General features: G+C 35.3%; 5 protein-coding genes across 7 annotated transcripts; 3 read left to right on the top strand and 2 right to left on the bottom strand.

The window, feature by feature from the left end:
• Nucleotides 1-326: 326 nt before the first annotated feature.
• On the top strand, nt 327-3,254 carry mRpS23 (mitochondrial ribosomal protein S23). Of its 2 annotated transcripts, XM_073075770.1 has the most exons (4): nt 327-732; nt 2,590-2,675; nt 2,721-2,754; nt 2,897-3,254. In XM_073075770.1, the coding sequence occupies exons 1-4, from the start codon at nt 689-691 to the stop codon at nt 3,162-3,164; spliced, it is 432 nt and encodes a 143-aa protein (XP_072931871.1). In that variant the 5' UTR covers nt 327-688; the 3' UTR covers nt 3,165-3,254. The 2 variants fall into 2 exon arrangements, with proteins under 2 accessions (XP_072931871.1, XP_072931870.1); XM_073075769.1 differs by having other exon boundaries at nt 347-732; nt 2,590-2,754.
• On the top strand, nt 739-2,583 carry LOC140744238 (synaptonemal complex protein 3). The gene is made up of 3 exons (XM_073075768.1): nt 739-1,200; nt 1,351-1,551; nt 1,819-2,583. The coding sequence occupies exons 1-3, from the start codon at nt 935-937 to the stop codon at nt 1,982-1,984; spliced, it is 633 nt and encodes a 210-aa protein (XP_072931869.1). The 5' UTR covers nt 739-934; the 3' UTR covers nt 1,985-2,583.
• Nucleotides 3,255-3,382: 128 nt separating the features above from the next.
• Nucleotides 3,383-4,923, top strand: LOC140744240 (membrane protein hoka). The gene is made up of 3 exons (XM_073075772.1): nt 3,383-4,087; nt 4,240-4,323; nt 4,590-4,923. Exons 1-3 carry the CDS (start codon nt 4,042-4,044, stop codon nt 4,748-4,750), a joined length of 291 nt encoding a protein of 96 aa, XP_072931873.1. The 5' UTR covers nt 3,383-4,041; the 3' UTR covers nt 4,751-4,923.
• Nucleotides 4,924-5,037: 114 nt separating this feature from the next.
• On the bottom strand, nt 5,038-10,266 carry U2af50 (U2 small nuclear riboprotein auxiliary factor 50). 2 transcript variants are annotated; one of them, XM_073075765.1, is made up of 8 exons: nt 10,081-10,266; nt 9,423-10,001; nt 8,954-9,036; nt 7,236-7,358; nt 6,904-6,991; nt 6,397-6,550; nt 5,764-5,848; nt 5,038-5,290 (listed from the first exon to the last, which is right to left on the bottom strand). In XM_073075765.1, the coding sequence occupies exons 1-8, from the start codon at nt 10,100-10,102 to the stop codon at nt 5,159-5,161; spliced, it is 1,266 nt and encodes a 421-aa protein (XP_072931866.1). In that variant the 5' UTR covers nt 10,103-10,266; the 3' UTR covers nt 5,038-5,158. The 2 variants fall into 2 exon arrangements, with proteins under 2 accessions (XP_072931866.1, XP_072931867.1); XM_073075766.1 differs by having other exon boundaries at nt 10,087-10,265.
• A 1,676-nt stretch (nt 10,267-11,942) lies between these two features.
• Sap130 (Sin3A-associated protein 130) lies at nt 11,943-18,939 on the bottom strand. The gene is made up of 13 exons (XM_073075764.1): nt 18,480-18,939; nt 17,870-18,227; nt 17,220-17,363; nt 16,580-16,711; nt 16,155-16,240; nt 15,419-15,791; nt 15,163-15,277; nt 14,708-14,919; nt 14,208-14,343; nt 13,920-14,011; nt 13,377-13,564; nt 12,793-12,915; nt 11,943-12,335 (listed from the first exon to the last, which is right to left on the bottom strand). Exons 1-13 carry the CDS (start codon nt 18,717-18,719, stop codon nt 12,183-12,185), a joined length of 2,352 nt encoding a protein of 783 aa, XP_072931865.1. The 5' UTR covers nt 18,720-18,939; the 3' UTR covers nt 11,943-12,182.
• Between the last annotated feature and the right edge of the window lie 180 nt (nt 18,940-19,119).

Here is a 19,119-nt window from a genome sequence, read left to right as displayed (position 1 = left end):
GGCAGTAGCCACTTACCATCAGGTGGACTGTTTCCTCGTCTGCTACTCCAATTTTAAGACAAGAAAAAAAGAACTTTTAATGCTCGTATGTGTAATACTTTTAATATTCGCACGGAACTACGAGCGAGAAATATGGTCATTGTCCACAATTTCCAATTTTCCATACACAAATTGTCCTTCCCTTTATGATCGACAAACAAGGCTATTGAATACGGGGTATTTTTCACGGCTTTCTTTAAATATTTTAATATCTATTTTGTGTTAGGTACAAAAACGAGTATGATAGTACATATTTTCAAATCTGGTACAAACCACTATTTGTACTCGGTATTTTAAGTATTTTGTATGTCTTCTTCATTTTTAAAAGTGTAATGCACCAATGGATAGTTGAATACACAACCACTCAACTGTCCATTACATTTTACAAATCAAAAAAATATCTCTTTATTCCTCCAGGAAAAATATCTAGAAAGCTGGCAATATGTTCCTAAATCATGCCATTTTTCAATTATTACTCTTGACAGTTTGACAATAATATGTCAATTGTCAGAATCATCATTCATATCATAACCTTACTGACTTTCTAAATAAAGCAGAATCTTTAACATAAATATTTATCAATAAAAAGGAAAGAATAATTAAACGAATTCTAACTGCTATTCTAAAATTATTTTGAACCTATCAAATAATGGCAACAAGCAGGTTAGAAAGAATTGGAACAATATTTACGAGGTAAGTTCACAAGTGTATTTATATTTAAAATTTCGAATTTAGAAAATCGCATATTTTGAATTCAAATAATTATTTACGCGGCAAAAAGTGGCGGGAATCCTGTAACTGTAATACTGCTAATTAAATAATTTTCATTCTGGAACATTGTTTCATGATTTGAAGTCACTTTAATTTCTCTCAATTACAAAACAATTTATTCGAAATGTCCATGATTAAAAAATCCATGAAATCTAAGTTCGTGTCTGAAGATATCAGCGATTTCTTGAATGAATCGCAATTTTTGAAAGACTCGCCTAAAACTAAAAAAACCCAGAAACGCCAGCGAACTGATACTGTTGAAGAAATTTCTTCGATTATTGGACAAAAACCTACAAGTAGTAAAAATAAGAAAATTGCCAGTAATTTTGAGGTATGTAGAGAAACAAGAGAGAAGTTATTTGATGTGATGAGTGGCCAATTGGAATCAAGGTTAGTGAAATTTTAAATATTTTTGGTTTAATTTTGGAATTTTTGATGTAATAAAATTGTTCATCACTTAATTCGTTTACTCAGAATTAAAATAGAAAAATAGCTTTGTTTTTTTAGTTCATTCTTTTAACTAAACAACTCTTTTTTCAGAAAGCGTACCAATGATAATTTACTAAAGAGTCTGTCAGAGGTGCTTACTAGTTTGGAAGCTGATTATAATGCTTTGAAAGATAATGAGCAAAAATTGGAGAATCTCACTGGAGCATTTATGAAGTGCATTCAACAGGCAACCTCTGCTCATAAACAAAAACTAAAAGCACTAAAAGAAATCCATGCTTCATTTCAGAAAGAGTATATTTATAATACATTATTAACTCCTACAATAGGCCTTGAGTTAATAGAACTACAAATATAATCGAATTATTAACTGGATTTCTTACACTATGTTATAGTATAATTATGTATTTTTTCTTAGCTAAGACTTGAGTTTTTTATTAGGAGAACTTTTATAATGTAAAAAATGGCACCAATTTCAATATTCATAAGTTGGCACAACATTCCGCATATCAAATGTAAGGCTATATTGACATGTGTTTATAGTAGTGTTTTTTGTGCCAGGTGTCAGGAAATGGAAAAAGACCATAAAGCTGAAACTGACCGGCTAGGCAGTGAATTGGAAGAAGACATCAAAAAGTTACAGCAAAAACTGATATCTGAGACAAAGCGAAGTGGCTGGGAAAACTTACGAAGAACCATTTTTCAAGCAATGCAAAATGATTTCTAAATTATTTATTTTTATAATAACTTATTTCATTTATCTTAAATGTTATGTTAAGTAATAATTTTGTTGGAATACACATAGGTAATTTAATGTTGGTATTAAGAAATATAATATAAATAATAATTTAAATTAAATTTGTCTTTTGATTTGATTTCTCAAAAGTAGCTAGTTTAAAAAAGTATGTTAAAAATAAAAGCTTGTAGAAAAAAGAATTTCATGTATTGAAAACAATATTAGTATTATAATTATTGAATCCAACATGTATTTTGCCTAGGCGGCCCTAAAGCTTTATGGAGGTTTGCAAGCTTATTAGAAATATCATTCACTGAGAAGTTATCATAGTATAGTCCGTGTAAAACTGCTAGTCCGCTCTGAATATAAACATGAATCGCGTGGCCATAGCAAATTGTATGACTACATCTCCTCGCAATAACTGCAGAGCAGACTAGCAGTTTGGCGATAACTATACAGTTTTAGAAGAGTCATAACAAAATGTCTCTTCATAAAAGTGGATTGATAGTTTTCGTTTCGGAATTAGGTAGCTATATTGTTCCTAAATGCACCTTTCCTGCATTTAAGGTACACTATTCTTTTATTATAATTTTCAGAGCTGAAGGTCTTTTAAAACGCGGAGCTATGAAACCCGATGATAGACCGCTATGGTTCGACGTGTATAAAGCGTTCCCGCCAATCATAGAACCTAAATTCGCTAGACCAAAGGTGGAAAATACGACCATCAGACCAATTCTCTACAAAGAGGATGTTGTAAGAGCGTGAGTATGACATTATTATGCGCATAATATTTATATTAAGTACATGTAATTCGACATTACGACTTGAGCTCTTGACTTTGATATCTCGTTTTAATTAATTGTATGTCTCACATAGATTAGTAATGTCTCATTAACTTCACAGAAAATTTCATGCGAGTGGACATGGATTCGCTGCTATGAACATGCAAAACCCATCTGGAGAAACTCAAATAAAGAAACTTATGCAACAATATGAGAAATTAAAAACTGAGGGAGTGCCTGAAAATGAACTTATTGAAAAATCTGCATCAAATGTCAGCAGCGAACGCACGCAAGAAGTAGCTCAAAATAAGATTCCCAAGGCATCCCCTGAAACCGTCACGTCCCAAGTATTAACGGAAGTTAACATTAAAAATATTTTTAAGGAGTAAATCATTACAAAAAAAAATATAGATATTAATTTAAAGAAACCGATATAGTCAATTTAGTAACTATGATTTAATAAATACGTTGTTACGTAATTGATTTTAGTTTTATTTATTGAGAACTCGGAGTAAATTTAAGTGACCGAACGAAGTTTCGGTTTCGGCCAGAAATCGGGCGAAGTCTTCAGCCAGCCGATTAAACCGAAAATTAAGCTTGTAAACTTTCGGATTGCATTCGGCTGTACTCTGGCGTTTGAGTAACAGGCTTTTATTAAAGAGATAACTTGTCTGAATGCTGATATGACTGTAAATGTCTAAATTCCAGATATAATTGTGAAAATGTTTACAAGTCTCCAAAGGTTTCTGTTTCGACCGAAACTAGAACAGAAAGCGAAGGTTCGGGTTCGACTCAAAAGCCAGTGTCGTCATTACAGAAGTACTGAGCAACATTATTCAAATAATATGCAGATATGATTTCCATGTTTTAAACGTTGGAGCCTGCGTTCGTTTCGGTAATTTTACAAGGATGTCTTGTCTAACAGTGCAACTTCATGATAATGATGTACTTAAGTTTTGTCTAGACTTAGGTACATTCAATTCAAATCAATCTGAATCTGAATCTAAACGTATTGTTTTGTCTTAGTTTGTAGAAAAGAAAAAATATTCTGAGTAAACTGAGTCATAATATCCTCAATGTTAGATATGATATGCCTAACATACCATGCACTACTTACGTACCCTCTATTAGTAATCCCTATCTTATCTCCTTAACTTCATAAGATAAGGGCCCAGTGTTAAAAACACACCTATTCATTTTGCGTAGTGTATCGCTAATAAAGCATACTGTTTCGAATCAAAACTGTGTGGAAAACATTACATCAAAATGGCACAAAGGAAATCTCTTTTGTTTTACTTAGCTGTGATTTTAGGTAAGTCCCATATCTGTAGAACTTAACTAGGCTATTAAATGATATTGGAAGGCGAGGTATAGTTAGAGTTAAATTATCACTGCTCTAATTTGATTGGTCATTATGTGCAATATTTATGTAAATAAACTTACGAAAGTCTATATATTTTTTAGTTATTTTGGCTACACTCACCCAAGAGACAGAAGCTAGAAGAAAAATTCTACGAGGAAGGCGTGTTATGACACGCACATATTACCGTGAGTAATTCTTTAGTTTCACTATCTATCATGCCGTACTCTCCAACCTATATGGATGGAGAGTGTACTGCATGAAAATCTGAACAGAATTTTATTGCAGTGGTCTTCTAAAGCTACAATGATTAAGATATCGACCTTTTTTGTGGCTTTGGCGTATAATACCGACCTTTCTGTTAAATACTTCTTTTAAATACTTCTATGTACTCACTATAATTTTAAATAGTACAATGAATGTTCTGAATAGCAAGTTCATTTTTATTCTATAGATGGAAATGCAGTACCAGCGTGGGCTATAAGTCTTATGGCCGGAATAGGCATGTTACTAATCGGCGGGGTGCTGTACGTTGTAATGAGGAAGATCGTTCTTTCATCCGAAACTGGATCGTTAAATACATACCAGCCTGCAATGCAAAATGAAGATGTCTAATCATATTATATTTTGTTTCTGTTTAATACTTAAGTGTAAAATGTACGTGTGTTAAATATTTGACAGTGTTTAAGATGTAGCGATACATTTCATTTTTCGCAATGTATTACTTACTATTTACCACTAAATAGAAATTACAGTTAATAAATAAAATAATTTTATAGTTTGTAATAAGTAATTTATTAACTTCCCTCAAATACATTCAATAATTAATTAATACACAAAATAAAAGTAAAGCTTTATGTAACTTTACTTAATATACAAAAAATATGGGTTAAATAAAAAAATTCTTTAGAAGTTCATATTATTATTTATTCATGTTTTATATATTTAGATCAACTTGAAAGTAAATTGAACGCGTCACATAACAATATTGAATGTATTGTGGAATAAGGCAGTTCTATTGATTTAGAACTCTCTGCGGTGATACTTGTCAGGATCGAAATAGGACGTGACGACAACTCTGTTACTGAACTTGCGCCCTGTGAGGGTTTGTTGCGCCTTCTGGCAATCTGCGATGCTGTTGAACTCCACAAATACCTAAATAACAAAAACGTATATCAATAATGGCAAGTCTTTCGTATATTATAATATAATGCATGTGTATATGGATGTGTGTTATGGAGTTTCTTTCGCCGCTTCTTCTCCATAACGAAACACCTTGTGAAGTGGTGGTAGTTTGACATTCAAAAAGTGCTCTGTAAAGAACCTATTTTGAATAAAAAAAATTGATTTGATTTGATTTGATATATTCACTATATTTAAAAAACATATCTCCGACACTGCGAATTTTTTTAGTATGGTTGATTCTAGCTTGAGAGATGGCCTATATTTAATATATGGCACCGTTGTAGATATCAAATATTTTTCATTGGAGAACAACACCTGCCTGGGCCCACTAATACTGTACAAAACTCTCTTATTCACAAAAGTCTTGACATGGAATATTCTTGAAATATAAAAATAAATTCAGTTCCTGCAACTTGTAAATATATAATAAAATTTTTAAATACCTTTCCACAGCCAGGTACTTCAACTCCTTCAATTGGTCTTGGAATTTCTATACTGCGTACACATCCATATTTGTTACACTCTTCCCTGAAAGGAAATTTAACAATTAACAATTATGTTACATGGCAATCACAATAGTTAAAATTATTAGAACTATTCAGGATTTACGTCACGTGCGTGCTCTACGTTTACGTTACGTTACGTGGGTTAGTTACTAAACATTTTTCCATAAATATAGTTTCTAATGCATCATCAATTCAGTGGCTTTTGAAGTAATATTTTAATAGAAATGTAGTTTATGTCTTTACTACCTTAGCATGAATTTTACTTTCTTTATCAATTCATTTTATTTAACTCTATACTTAGAAATTCACTGAACTAAGTAAGATAAGTAAACAGTTTTTCTCTATTTCTTTACGACATTTATAGTCAAATAGGACTCCAAAAATGTTTTCAATATTCTTAATTCATTATAATTCCTATTCTTTACTTTATCCTTTGAAATTCCTATTCCTTCTTAAATGTTTCAGAGAAGTCATTTAATATGGCAGGTATCAAATCACTAACACATTAACACAAAGGATGTATATCAACGATTGACTGATTTTATACTATAAATAATGGATAGCACTCACTTAATATCCTCAAGGATATCCTCATACTCCTCCTCGTCGCGCAGCTCGTCCGGCGTGACCATGTTGAGCAGGCAGAGCACCTCCGTGGGCGGCCCCGCGCCCGCCAGCGTCAGCCCCGCCACCTGCAGCGTCACCGGCGCCGCGCCCGTCATCGCTGAACACAAACACAACTATTAGTATACATAGTCATTATATTATAACTTAGTTACCGCCATATCTATAATATGGGCTCCCCGAGTAACAGAGGACCCATATGTAAGTAAAGAAGCGTAAAATAGTATCCACAATCTAAATTACTCTTAGGCCGTAAATACGTAAGTGTCCCTACAGAAGTTTGTAAATGTGTTTAAATGTGTCATGTGTAAATGTCCCTACAGAAGGTTTTACTAAGAGAATTACAAAAATGATGTTGTATTTACGATATTTTTGGCACTTTTGCATAATAATTTCAATAAAATAAAATTAGTAAATATTTCAATCCATATAATTTAACTAGTTTCAACTTACCCAAGGTTGAATTCTTAGCTCCAATGCTTGCTCTCTGTACTATTAGCTTCTTATCTCCCAGCTGCATGCCATTTAGGCCTGCAATTGCCTGAAATATACCAAAAAGAGCTTTAATAAATTACTCTATTAACAATTACTAGATAGTTTAAGCAACCCTTTTATTAATCAACTTAAATTATTAACTTTATTAACTTTTATCAGTTCTAAATTTATTTTCTAATAAATTCTATAACTTCATAATTTTTTCCTATTATTACGCCAAATTCATAAATTATTTTGAGCTCATAAAAATATACATTAACTTTTAAATGAAGTAAACACAAAAATCATACCTGGTCAGTCATAGATATATCCACATATTCTGCAAAGGCATATCCCTTGCTGAGGCCTGTCGATGAGTCCTTAACCAAATTGAAAGCTCGCAGCTGCCCAAAGGACATTAGTAGTTCCTTCACCTATATCATATTTTATAGTCAGTCACAATGAACATTACTTTCGATACAACAAATATTCATACATAATATATATTTATTTGTATTACTCGGTAAGTAATTTAAACGTCAACTTTTGTAGTTCCCATCAATATTTGCTTAGTAATTTGCAGCAAACATATGAATTAATGTAATCTGACCTGTGTCTAGGCGCGCGTTAGAATCAGATATGAATAGAGGAGACTTGCCTTGAAGTGCCGGCGTCTCGTTCAAGTACAAGACGTATGGGTGAGAATGAGAGACAACAGTGACACGCGGGCCGCAATTGTGCCAAATCTAAGCTAGGGAGGGGCAGAAAGCAAACTATATAAGTGAATTGTTTTATAAGTTTTTGAGTGCGTACCGAACACACTCATCCCTGTAAATGGGGGTACCTGAAATACCTGAAATGGTTCAAAACGTATAGCCGCTCACTGCTGACACCACCGTAGCCCTGTCAACTGTTGAAACTCGCCCTGAAATGATCGCGCCCTAACCTAATGGGAACTTCCTATTTGTCCTTCGTCCTCATACTTTCCATTTATTGCCATTTATTTAAGTTTGAAATCGAATGCCAGTATTTGAGAAAACTATAAAAATAGTTTGTTTATTTATGTGAGATTTTTCACATAGCTAACTTTTGTTTGTCTCGGATAATGTTTTTAGTTGGGATTTTTGATAATATTGCACATTTTATGTGAAACTTGTTTAAATTTTGTTGGACAATCACCAAAGGTGTGTGAAAGTGTGAAGACTTGATAGTGACCTGGAAAGTATAATTGCAAATATACATAACCAAATACATTCATCAAGACTTCTTAAATTCTAAGTTTAACGTAAAGGGCTTCTGGTAGATTCGCGAACGTGCAAACTACTGATTATGAGAGATAAAATCGTAGTCAGTTGTTAGAACCAAAAGCCCTCTATATTTTTGTCAGATTTTAAGGGGATATATATGATAGCAATTTTATAATAAGAGTCCGTTTTACATAGCAACTAACATTAATATAAGAATAATAATGACTGTAACCACAATTCCACATGATGGTAAAAATGCACGCTAGCAAGACTGCATATTTTTCCCGTTCATGTTCTATTAGTGATTCTCAGCGAAATGCAAGTAATCTTATCCTACCTATGTCTCCATTCTTGGCTTACTTATGTCTTATATATAAAATGGGATGTAGCAGGCTTGCATTGGTAATATATTTGATATCTTTTGTTGTATTTCAATCAAAATATATTACATCTTTAAGTCAATTAGTATTTTTGTACGGTTATTTTTACCATCAGGTAGAAAGTAGCAAATTCATATAAGTCATACTAATTACCTTCTGTGGAATCCAAAAATACCCATCTGTTGTGATGTTTTATTCCGCATTTAAAACGTTCAAAATATATTAATATTTAATCTTTTAAAAATATTGTTTTCTGGTTGTTTGCTGAATCTCCACATAATCAATGACAAATATTGTGCCATTAATGCAATTTTAATGATATTCTTCGTAATTTCATAAATATTAAAATGAATTTTATACAAAATGAATGAATGAAAGGAAGATAGCAATTAAATGACTTACTTGGTCTTCATTCAAATAATTGGGTAGGCCTCCAATAAATATTTTGTGTGGTGAATCTGGAACTACAGTGCTTATCACACCGGCTGAAAAATAATATTGATAGTATTTTAAAAATCGGCTTGTCATATGTTATCAGACTTGGGGTACAACCATACTTTTAAATATGTAGGCTAAAGTGGCCATATTTCATAAATTTGTTGACATTTCCTTAGAAGTTAGTAATTTCAATTAGGGAATTTAACTTTAGTACTCAAAGAACATGTAAGACAGAATTGATGTGGATGCAGGATATAGTCAATTAAATCGAGGAGTTTAATTAGTCTCCCAATTAAGATTTATAACATGCTTATGGGATCAATATTAGTTTCAATACATTGTCCACAAGGCACAGACTTCCCTAATTAGATTAAATGTGACTGCAACTTTAATTACATTAACGGATTTCTGGAACATGGTACTCAGAACTTACCAGGCACATTAATGGCCGGATTCTCAGTGCCAGGCATTGGTTGGTAGTCATGAGGTCTACGAATCTTCAAACTCTGCCCCTTGAAATTGATGCCATCGAATGCCATAGCCTGAGTAGTCTCATCTATAGATCTGAATTCCAAAAATGCGAAATTCTTATCCAAATTTATTTGACACGCTAGCACTGGGTTTCCTGCTGCTTGCGCTAAACCAGACAAGTGCATCTGCTGGTTAAAGAATTCCATGGTTTCTTCCTCTGTTACGCCGAATGGTATGTTTCCGACGTACAGACGCCGAGCCTGTCTCGTTATCGTGGAACCCACGACCGGTACGGCCGCTTGAGGCGTGTCGGCTACGATGTTGGCCGGTATCTGCCCGGCTGCCTGCATGGCCTTGTACTGCAGGGGAGTGATGTGCTCGAAGCCAGGTGGCGGCACATCCCAATAGAGGGACGGCTTACGTCTGCGAGAACGTTTGTCACCACCAGCTTCCCTCGACTTACTCCTTCTTTTCTCTCGGCGCTCCCTGGACCGAGATCTCGATCGACGTCTTTCTCTAGAACGGGATCTACGTCGGCGATCTGTGACATACAAGCAACTTATGAAACTTATCATAAAACAAACAATCCGAATACTTGACAAATAAAAAGTTAACTATACCTTTACCTTTATCTTCGCCCATATTTATCAATTACTGGTATTTAATAATTTACAAATAAAGACCAAACAACAAAACTAAGCATTACACACAACCACAACTAAACACAAAATGGCGTCGGTCAGTAGTTCTTCATTCTGTTTTTGCCTTTTGGTATACCTTGGCTTCATTTAGTTTGCTTTGCTTTGGCTTTGCAAGCAAAAAGCAAATAATCACGTTTTTTCATGCCTTGGATAACTTGGATTCTATCCTTTTGGGGCATAAACGTCAAACTAATATAATCATGCAACCAAGGTAACAATGGTTGGCTCATAACAAGTAACAATGTCGGCGTCTTAAAACTTCAGGCCTTAAAATACTGCGTTTTTTTCTGCTCATCATTATAAGCTCACATTGCATCCATATACTCGCAAATTGTTTTTATTTAAGTATCTATATAAATGACTACAAAAATTGAAATGCAACGATAAAACGTACACACATATCGACATGGTAACATCAGCTGCTACTGAGAGTCATGCTAAAAAAACTGCTACGTTACGGGTTTATAGTAATTAGAGACAGAAATACGAGGGTTTCAGATTGTTGATTGTTGGTGATGACATCTTCTTAGCCAGCATCATAGAGTATTATTACATTCAGGGTAGCCAGCATTAAAAGGAGTGAGTACGCCTGGCTATAATCCTGAATGAAATTATATGTATGTATTTATTTTGTATATTAGTTACAATATTCTTATTATATTACTAACGAGTTAGGATCATTTATAATATTATTACTTTTATCAATTAAAGATATTATATTTTCTCATATTCAAATTGTATGTACTCAACTCCACTGCTGAGTAGGGGATTTTTTTAGATAGGGATCTTTTATTAATTTGAAGTAACAAACGAACAAAGATTATATCTAAAGCCAATCACAGACGTGCTGTCATTGCCGCTGAAATTTGTGTGCCAATAACTAATAATATGTGTGATCGTGGTATTTCCCCAGTCAAACTTTACTGATGCTACTACCATAGGTTGCTATACCATCTTTACTAATCGGTCACCGTCATATGGAAGATCTTATAGGACAATGTCCCAATAAGATAAGTATTGCTCACAAGTTCATCGAACAGCTTTGTATGGCGGTTATGAGCTAGCACAGGTATCAATCGATTTCATAATAGCTGAGTCCTGAACTTAAAGCATTGTGATAAACAGATCTTTCTTAATCGTGTTCCCAATACATAGATAGAGAAAACAAACTGAGGTATTATAGAACTCTAATTACGTTTTTATTATAAATAACTAACGCCCATTGCTCATAATGTTGTAGCTGCTGGAGCGCTTAATGCAACTTCTAATAATGATGTCACAGTGTCCTAGGCCGCTTAACACTGTACCAATACGTTTGTCACGCCTTAGTACATGGTCTTACAGCTAAGACCATCTTGGTCGGATCACACCGTGTTTAATCTGTATTATTGTCTATGGGCCAGCAAGCACACTGAAACCCAACGAAATTACTTTAGTAATACGACCATTTGTTTGAATAGCATAATTCGATAAATTATTTGAATACATAATATAGTATTAATCTATTATAATTTTAATTTAGAAGAATGTGATTTTATATAATCATGTTTCTTATGAACATTTTTGATTATAATCAGGCTTGAAGCTAAAGAAAATGTAAAACCTATTGTTGACTATTTCTAATGAAAATTTGAGACAGCAAAATTGGCGGGATAATTAAAACTAATAAGAAACCAAAAAGTAATAACAGGTGGAAAACGCAATCACAGGCGTTAAAAATGGTACGTTGACAATCATAATAAATAAAACATAAAAGATGTTACGTTAATGAGACTACCATCCATAATGGCAAATATTATATTATTAAAAATAATATTAGTTACATCACAAAAACGAAACACAACTCATTTTTTACTAATATAAGCTCTCTTAAAATTACATTTAGACACATATTTTACATTATTTACAGATTCGAGTCATAGTTCACTGAATGTGCATTAAATTCACTTTTTATTGCCACACAAACTCAGTTTCTTTGTTGATAGTGACAGCATTTTCTTGTTCCTGTCACTATGCTTATGCTATGACTGCGACCGATGTTTCCTGAAACACCTCTTGTCCGCTTGACGAGTCAGTATGTCAGAAACAAAGTTCCTGTGCTTGAATACGCGAAGTATGTCCTCACGAGCTTCTTGTATGCCTTCACATACTATTTTACTTCTCTGTATGTTACCCTGTAAAAAGAAAATATTTAATAATCGGCAATTAAAATTAAGCTTTAACTATACATTTTAACAAACATAACTAGTATTACTGTGTGTTCTACAATATGGTTAGATAATTGTTAAATAACTCTGTCCTATCTCCTGTATTTTTAATATCCTATTTTCTAACTGTCTCCACTTATTAGAATAAGGTAGCAGCTGTTACAGTTCACAATCTTAGTCTGCTATCGGTTGACAAACTCCATGCGTTCTTCAGAATATTCTGAAGAAATTTTGGTATGTTAGACATCTCACTCTTATCATTATCACATTGATTTCTAACAAGCATTATTAATTATATACGTATGTGAAAATCCTTATGAAGCCGAAATTTATATACTGGGATATTATTGAGGTACATATTAAGCTTTTCGGTACTTCACACACACTTTTTACCCAAGAAAACATGTACAAAGATGATCACTACCTTGATAAGTTCAAGCAGCGCGTGTGAGTGGGGCTGCATGGCGGCTAACGCACGACCTGACGCGCTTTCAATGGCCCGCAGTACGCCTGCGAGCTGTTCGCCCACGTCAGCCTCTAGTAGCACCTGTGTGAACACATTCCTTTATTTAACAAGCTCTGTGGATCAAAGGATTTAAGGTCCTAATGTCAGTTTGCTGTAGGAGTTGAAAGGCAGAAACTGTAACGTCCATGCGTTAAAAGCATTATGTCTGTTCCATATTCAAGGACATATTCATATGAAGCAAACATAAGATGTATTATTTGTATGTAATTAATATGATACTATTCCATTTTTAAATATCGGACTTATCGAAAATAACAATATGGAGAAAATATCAATTGTTCAGAACGACAAATAAATTTTATATGTTTTACAATTTTTGTATATTAACAAGTGTTAAAGTCCCGTCAGTTGCAATATACATTTTGTAAAACATCCCCTGGACCCTTTATGTACTTCTCTCTATTTAATGAGGGATTATTTTCTTATTTACCACACTGATATTGAGTATGGCTGTCGGCTAATTATCCGAGCAAGGTATTTACCAGATCGTCCATCTGCGCGGTGAGGTGGTGCACCTTCCAGCCCTCGGCGCTGGTGAGCACGTGCTTCTGCGCCGCGATGGCGGCCAGGTCGCGCGCGCGCGGCTCGCGGCGCCGCACGTCCGCCGGCCGCGCGAAGTGCAGCGCCGTGCCGCGCCAGCCGCACACGTAGCTCGAGCTCAGCAGGGGACCTGACACGAATGAACAGTTGCTAATATAGTTTGATTCATAATCAGGTGTCCAAAATGTAAACAAAGACATGTCATTGTAAAAATACGATTACAGGTATTGTAAACTCTAATAAATTAACAAATGAAATGAAACGAAATATATTTATTTTGTATAGGCCAACGACGGCACTTATAAATAATAATTGTCGGTTTGTCGGAACGCGACCTCTACTGAGAAGATCCGGTAAGAAACTCAGTGGGAATATCTTTTTTTTTTAATAGTCAAGATTAGTAGGAAATTCTTACAAAACACACCTGTAACATAGATTTTAAACCAAGCTAGTCCACATTTATACACTTTATATAAACTACTCACGTTTCGGTATTGGAATCACTGTAACAGGAGGCGGCGGCGTTGGTGGAGCGTCCTCTGAAGGAAACTCACAATGTCGCACTTCACTGCTTAGCCTACACAAACAATAAATGCTTTAAAAATACAAAAGTTTTTTCAATAATGTTCCATTATAAGGAATAGTTTTATGTGATAGCTTTTGATCCTATACTTAAAATTGTTATTAGGTAGCAATAGGTGTAGCGGTGGTACCACCGCACCACATAAATATTAAAAAAAAAACAATAAAATGTCGTCAATCGACAAACTCACATCTGCTTGCGGGGCTTCTTGCGCGGCGATCGATCGTGGTGCGGCGGCGGCTCGGGCTCGTCTTCGGCCGAGGACGCCGCAGACTCCGTGGTGGAGCCCGAGCCGCGCCCGCCCGGCTCCTCCCATGTCGTGCATCCTGGGCACACAATGCACATCAATAACATAACACAAGAATCTCCCTGACGAGAACCCTTAAAGTAAATAAATGTAGCGGCCCAGAACAAATTGGTCATTTTAATATCTGTCTATCTGGAATTAGGTTGTATCAATCATAATTCCGTACCCAAAGGGTAAAAACGGAACCTTGTTATTAAGCCTCAGTTGTCTGTCCATCTGTCACATGGCCCTATTTCTTGAACCTATATTTAAAAGTGACAATGGGGCTTTATTAATGGTCCCTTGGTCACAACATTCGACTTCCACACTAGACAAATTCAAAGAAAGATCCTATCTGAATGTGCAAATTTTTAAATTACTTTACTAGCACGTTGCTTACACACCTTGCACAGTATTCAAAGTGACGCCGCCCAAGGTGACGCTGCTGCCAAGATTCACCGCCCCAATGCCGATGTTGTTTATACTGATGCCGCCCAGGTTGACCGCGTTGCCCACACCCACGCCCACGTTGTTCACTGTCAGCGTGCTAGTCAAGTTAGTGCCCACACTCACGAGCCCCGCGGCTATTGCGCTTACAGTATTCTTCGAAGGTGATCTGTAACAATAAAATCATCAATCAATTAAGAGACCATTCATCCAATTTTTAAAATAATCTAAGATTGGGATTGGTACGTATATCTTTGATGTGTTAGGTCTATACTAAAGAACAGCTCTGGTTTGGTCACAGTTACAGGGCGATGATTAAGTAATTTTGGAGTTAACTCATTTCTTCGTAATAACAAAGAAATGAGTTAACTCCAAAAATACTTATTTATTTAAATTTAACTTGGCTACATACCCATCTACCTCTCGCTTCCTCAATATGGACGGCCTCGGTAACACGGCAGCGTTCGAAATTGGCGTCGTTGGCTGCCGAATCTCAGACAATGTTTGGACGGTATTTACAATGTTTACTGTAATAAATAAAAGTACATTTAATTTTTATACTATACATATAAAAATATGATTTCATCCACAAATTTATGAATGTGTCATATTCAAAATGTGAGAATTATAATTAGACTAAAAACTGAAATAATATTGTTCCTACAAACCTGATTGCTGATGCGTTGGTTGGTGTGATATTTGATGAGTTGGCTGGTGCACCTGGTGAGTTGGTTGTAGGACGGGTTGGAGAGATTGTTGGTGCGTGGACACATGTGTGGGCGCTAGGACCGGCTGGTGTGTCGGTTGGTGTACAGGTTGATGAGTTGGTTGATGCGTAGCTAGATGCGTCGGTTGATGTGTCGGTTGATGTGTTGTCTGGTGTGTGGGTTGGTGTGTGGTCTGGTGTGTGGGTTGGTGTGTGTAGGACGTGAGTGAGGGACGGGGAGCTCGCGGAACTTCGTAGTATAGTTGTGGGGGCGCGCTGTTCCCGACCGCGCCGCGCACGCCCACGCTCGCCACGCCCACCACTTGTGTGTGCGCCTGAGTACAATATATAAATTAAGGTACACTGAAAATAATCTTTGTTAAATGAAAACATTTTTGTTTTAGTACACTTAAGAAAAGGAACAAGAGGAGTTTTTAAATCCACACTCAGATGTGTCAATCTGAAGGCATGGCAGTGCCTCCGCCAAGTCGAGCAAAGAGCCAAAAAATATATTTATTTTGTATATTACCTATGGTAGTGTTTTCGCCATATATTTTAATATCAACCTAATATCTTGTAAACTAGAGATGTCTTTGTGTGAGACAAATACAACTCAGAACCACTTTTATTGAATTTGCATCATAATTTTTTTTAGGTTTACAGAGTGTTATTGCCTTAGCAGGTGAGAGAAAACTTACCTTAGCTGGTTGATAATTTCTTTGCAGCAACGGCAATGGACGAGGTGCAGTTGGCGCAGGTGTTGAACTTGATATAACACCACTTGCTAAATAAAAAAATATATAACATTAACATTAACTATCCAAACAGAATTGCAGAATTAAGATAATCTAATTGGAAATATATTTATCAAAAAATCATATTAGGAGTTACTAAAGTGAATTAAATGAAAAAGGGATATTGTATACTTTAAAATATTAAATCGCGTGGTAGGTATAAGTGATAATATACATTAATTCTTGTTTTACTTAACTACCACTAAAAAAATCTGATCATCAATTTTTTTTATGAAGAGAACAGAACAGACAAAGAGTTATTAAAAACAAATTCCATCCTTATAGAATTAATAAAAGTGGTAAAAGTGTAGGTAAAAGTGAAGTCTTACAAGTAAGTACAGTAGTGGTGGGCAGCGTGACGATGGCGGAGTGCGGCGGCGCGGCGGAGCGCAGGGGAGCGCGGCCGCCGTACACGAGAGCGCTGCGGCCGCGCCCGCTGCCCGACCACGCGTTGTTGTTTGCTGGATAAACAACAAAAATATATTTTTTAATACATTTTTAGAGATGTGGTTGTTAGAGGAGGAGTTGAAGTTGTGGGAATGTGTTTACACCGTCAAAGAAATGACGACTTCTAAAATATCTGTATTTTTAAAATCACAGCACAAACAAATGATTTTACACATTTATAGTAATGTACACATATACTATAATTGATTTAGTGTAATAAGTTTAGAATTTAAATTTGTAGACTATTTGGTTTAGTGAAGAAATTCACGAAATAGGTATTGTAAAAAAAATATAGGTACCGAACTAGTGTACCTAATCTCAAGTGCCAAGTCTCCTGAAATTTATGATGGTTGTGATGAGAGAAGTAGATTTTTTGATAGGTTCTCTAGTAAGTTATTTTGTAAACTAAAATGTATAATAGTTTTGGTGAGAGAAGTAGGTTTAAAGCAAATACTTTAACTTACAAAATAACTTATAAGAGAAATCTCTTATAAGTTATTTTGTAAACAATAAACAACTTACTCTGAGCAAGAGTAGGCTGTGCTGATGGTGCGACAGGCCGCACCGCAAGTGAAGCACCAGCAGCCAGCCCCCGTGGTACATGGCTCGTCACTCCCTTGCTCACTAGCACTCCACCAGCGCTGCTCACGTTTACACTCGACAACACTGCAAAATAAATATGAAATTAGCTTTTGACTTTTGGCTTTTGTAAAATACTGTTATAGTAAATGCACAATGATACTTATTTAATTATCCTTGTAAGAAGATCATCATATATGTGTATCATTTATTAAAACAAATTTATCAATGGACCGCTTTATGGTTTTACTCATAGAGCTGTAATCATTATACAATATTGCGATTTATTATGATTGACACTAGGGATATCTTACTTGCATTATAATAACTAAGTAGGTGATCTTTGTGCACACAATGTTTTAATGTCATGTTGCAGTGCTGATAATGATTATCATTTTTTTAAGAGGTTATCACTCAAACGCAAAATTAACATTAACATAAATGCCTTATAATACATTTTATCTTTCACATTTAATGACATTGATTATAACTAAGCTTTAATCTTTGATTTAATTTAAATTATTATTCAAAATAATAATGCTAAACCATAGGAATATTAAGTGAAAAATGAAAATGTGGGTAAAATAACATACCAGGTCTAGAGTTATGATGGGGCAATGTTGGTAGCACTCTTACACTTGGAGGTAGTGTGCGGACAGTGGAGCTGACGACCGACAGCTGTCCCCCCACACTTAGCACCTGTGCGGCACTCACCGCAGACGCCACACTGACTTGAGTGTTACTAGCACCAGTGCTATTCGAGTTAGACACCTGAGCTGACAACTGTGTCCCTTGGCTAATTATCTGAGTTGCCGGGCTCAATATTTGCCCGCTAGGACCGATGAGCTGAGATTGAGAGATTATCTGCGAGTTCTGACCCATAAGCTGTGCGCCTTGGCTGACGATCTGCGTTCCTTGAAGAATTGGTGCACCACTCACAATCATTTGAGGCTGGAAGTTCAACATTTTTCAAAGTTACAAATAGTTCAATACTTATCAATTGTGTTTGAACTAGAGAAAATGTACAAGTCATTATTTCGTTCACAATTCTTTTTACAATGGCTAAAATGTCATGGATGTATGGGTGGAAGACTGCCAGGGTGTTTTATAAAAAAAAGTCAATGGGAAATTTTAACAGAAATGTAAAAGGGTCTGTGTGGAGTACTCTTTGAATCTATTTGATAATTTTAACTAGCTGTATACCTGGGATGCGACGCCTGGAGATACGATCTGGGCAGCTGTTCGCATTAGGCCAATGGGGCCCGTGTGCGTAATTATTTGACTCGCTCCCGTCGTCTTCGGCTGCCCGGATATTAGATGAGCCATCTTCACCTCAGTGTTCGACATGCTCTTCACTATTGTGATTTTTTGAGGGGCTGCTAAGTCGATTGGATACATTTTTCCAGTTGTGACTGACCTATCATTCTCCAAATTGTTACTCATTGTAGAAAGTTGCACTCCTAATTCTTGTCAAGTAACATCTTATTTCTCCAAATATTTTCTATGTTTCATTACGGCCTATCAAGTCCAGTTTCGCAGGAGAAATTCTTGAAAATCACTCAAAAATTCGAACTTTTCAATGACAGACCCAAGCCTCCCTTCATCAAGCAAGCAACACATTGCATAGACAAGATAATAAAAAAGAATCCTACAAAAAACAAAACAGAAGTATTGTGTTGCTAGAGTACTATACCTATAAAATTGAAATTAAATGGAAAGTATAAAATGAAATAAATATATTACATATTATAATGTATTCAAATGTAAACTAAAGAATGTATTTTACTGCCAAATTATGTGTAAATGCTTCTGTATTTCAAATTAAATATACCACTGCAAATGT

This window comes from Epargyreus clarus, unplaced genomic scaffold (assembly GCF_041222505.1).
Source record: "Epargyreus clarus isolate Ecla_fem2 unplaced genomic scaffold, WU_Ecla_fem_2.2 ptg000008l, whole genome shotgun sequence".
NCBI classification, from domain to species: domain Eukaryota; kingdom Metazoa; phylum Arthropoda; class Insecta; order Lepidoptera; family Hesperiidae; genus Epargyreus; species Epargyreus clarus.
This window is presented reverse-complemented; position numbering and strand designations above follow the sequence as displayed.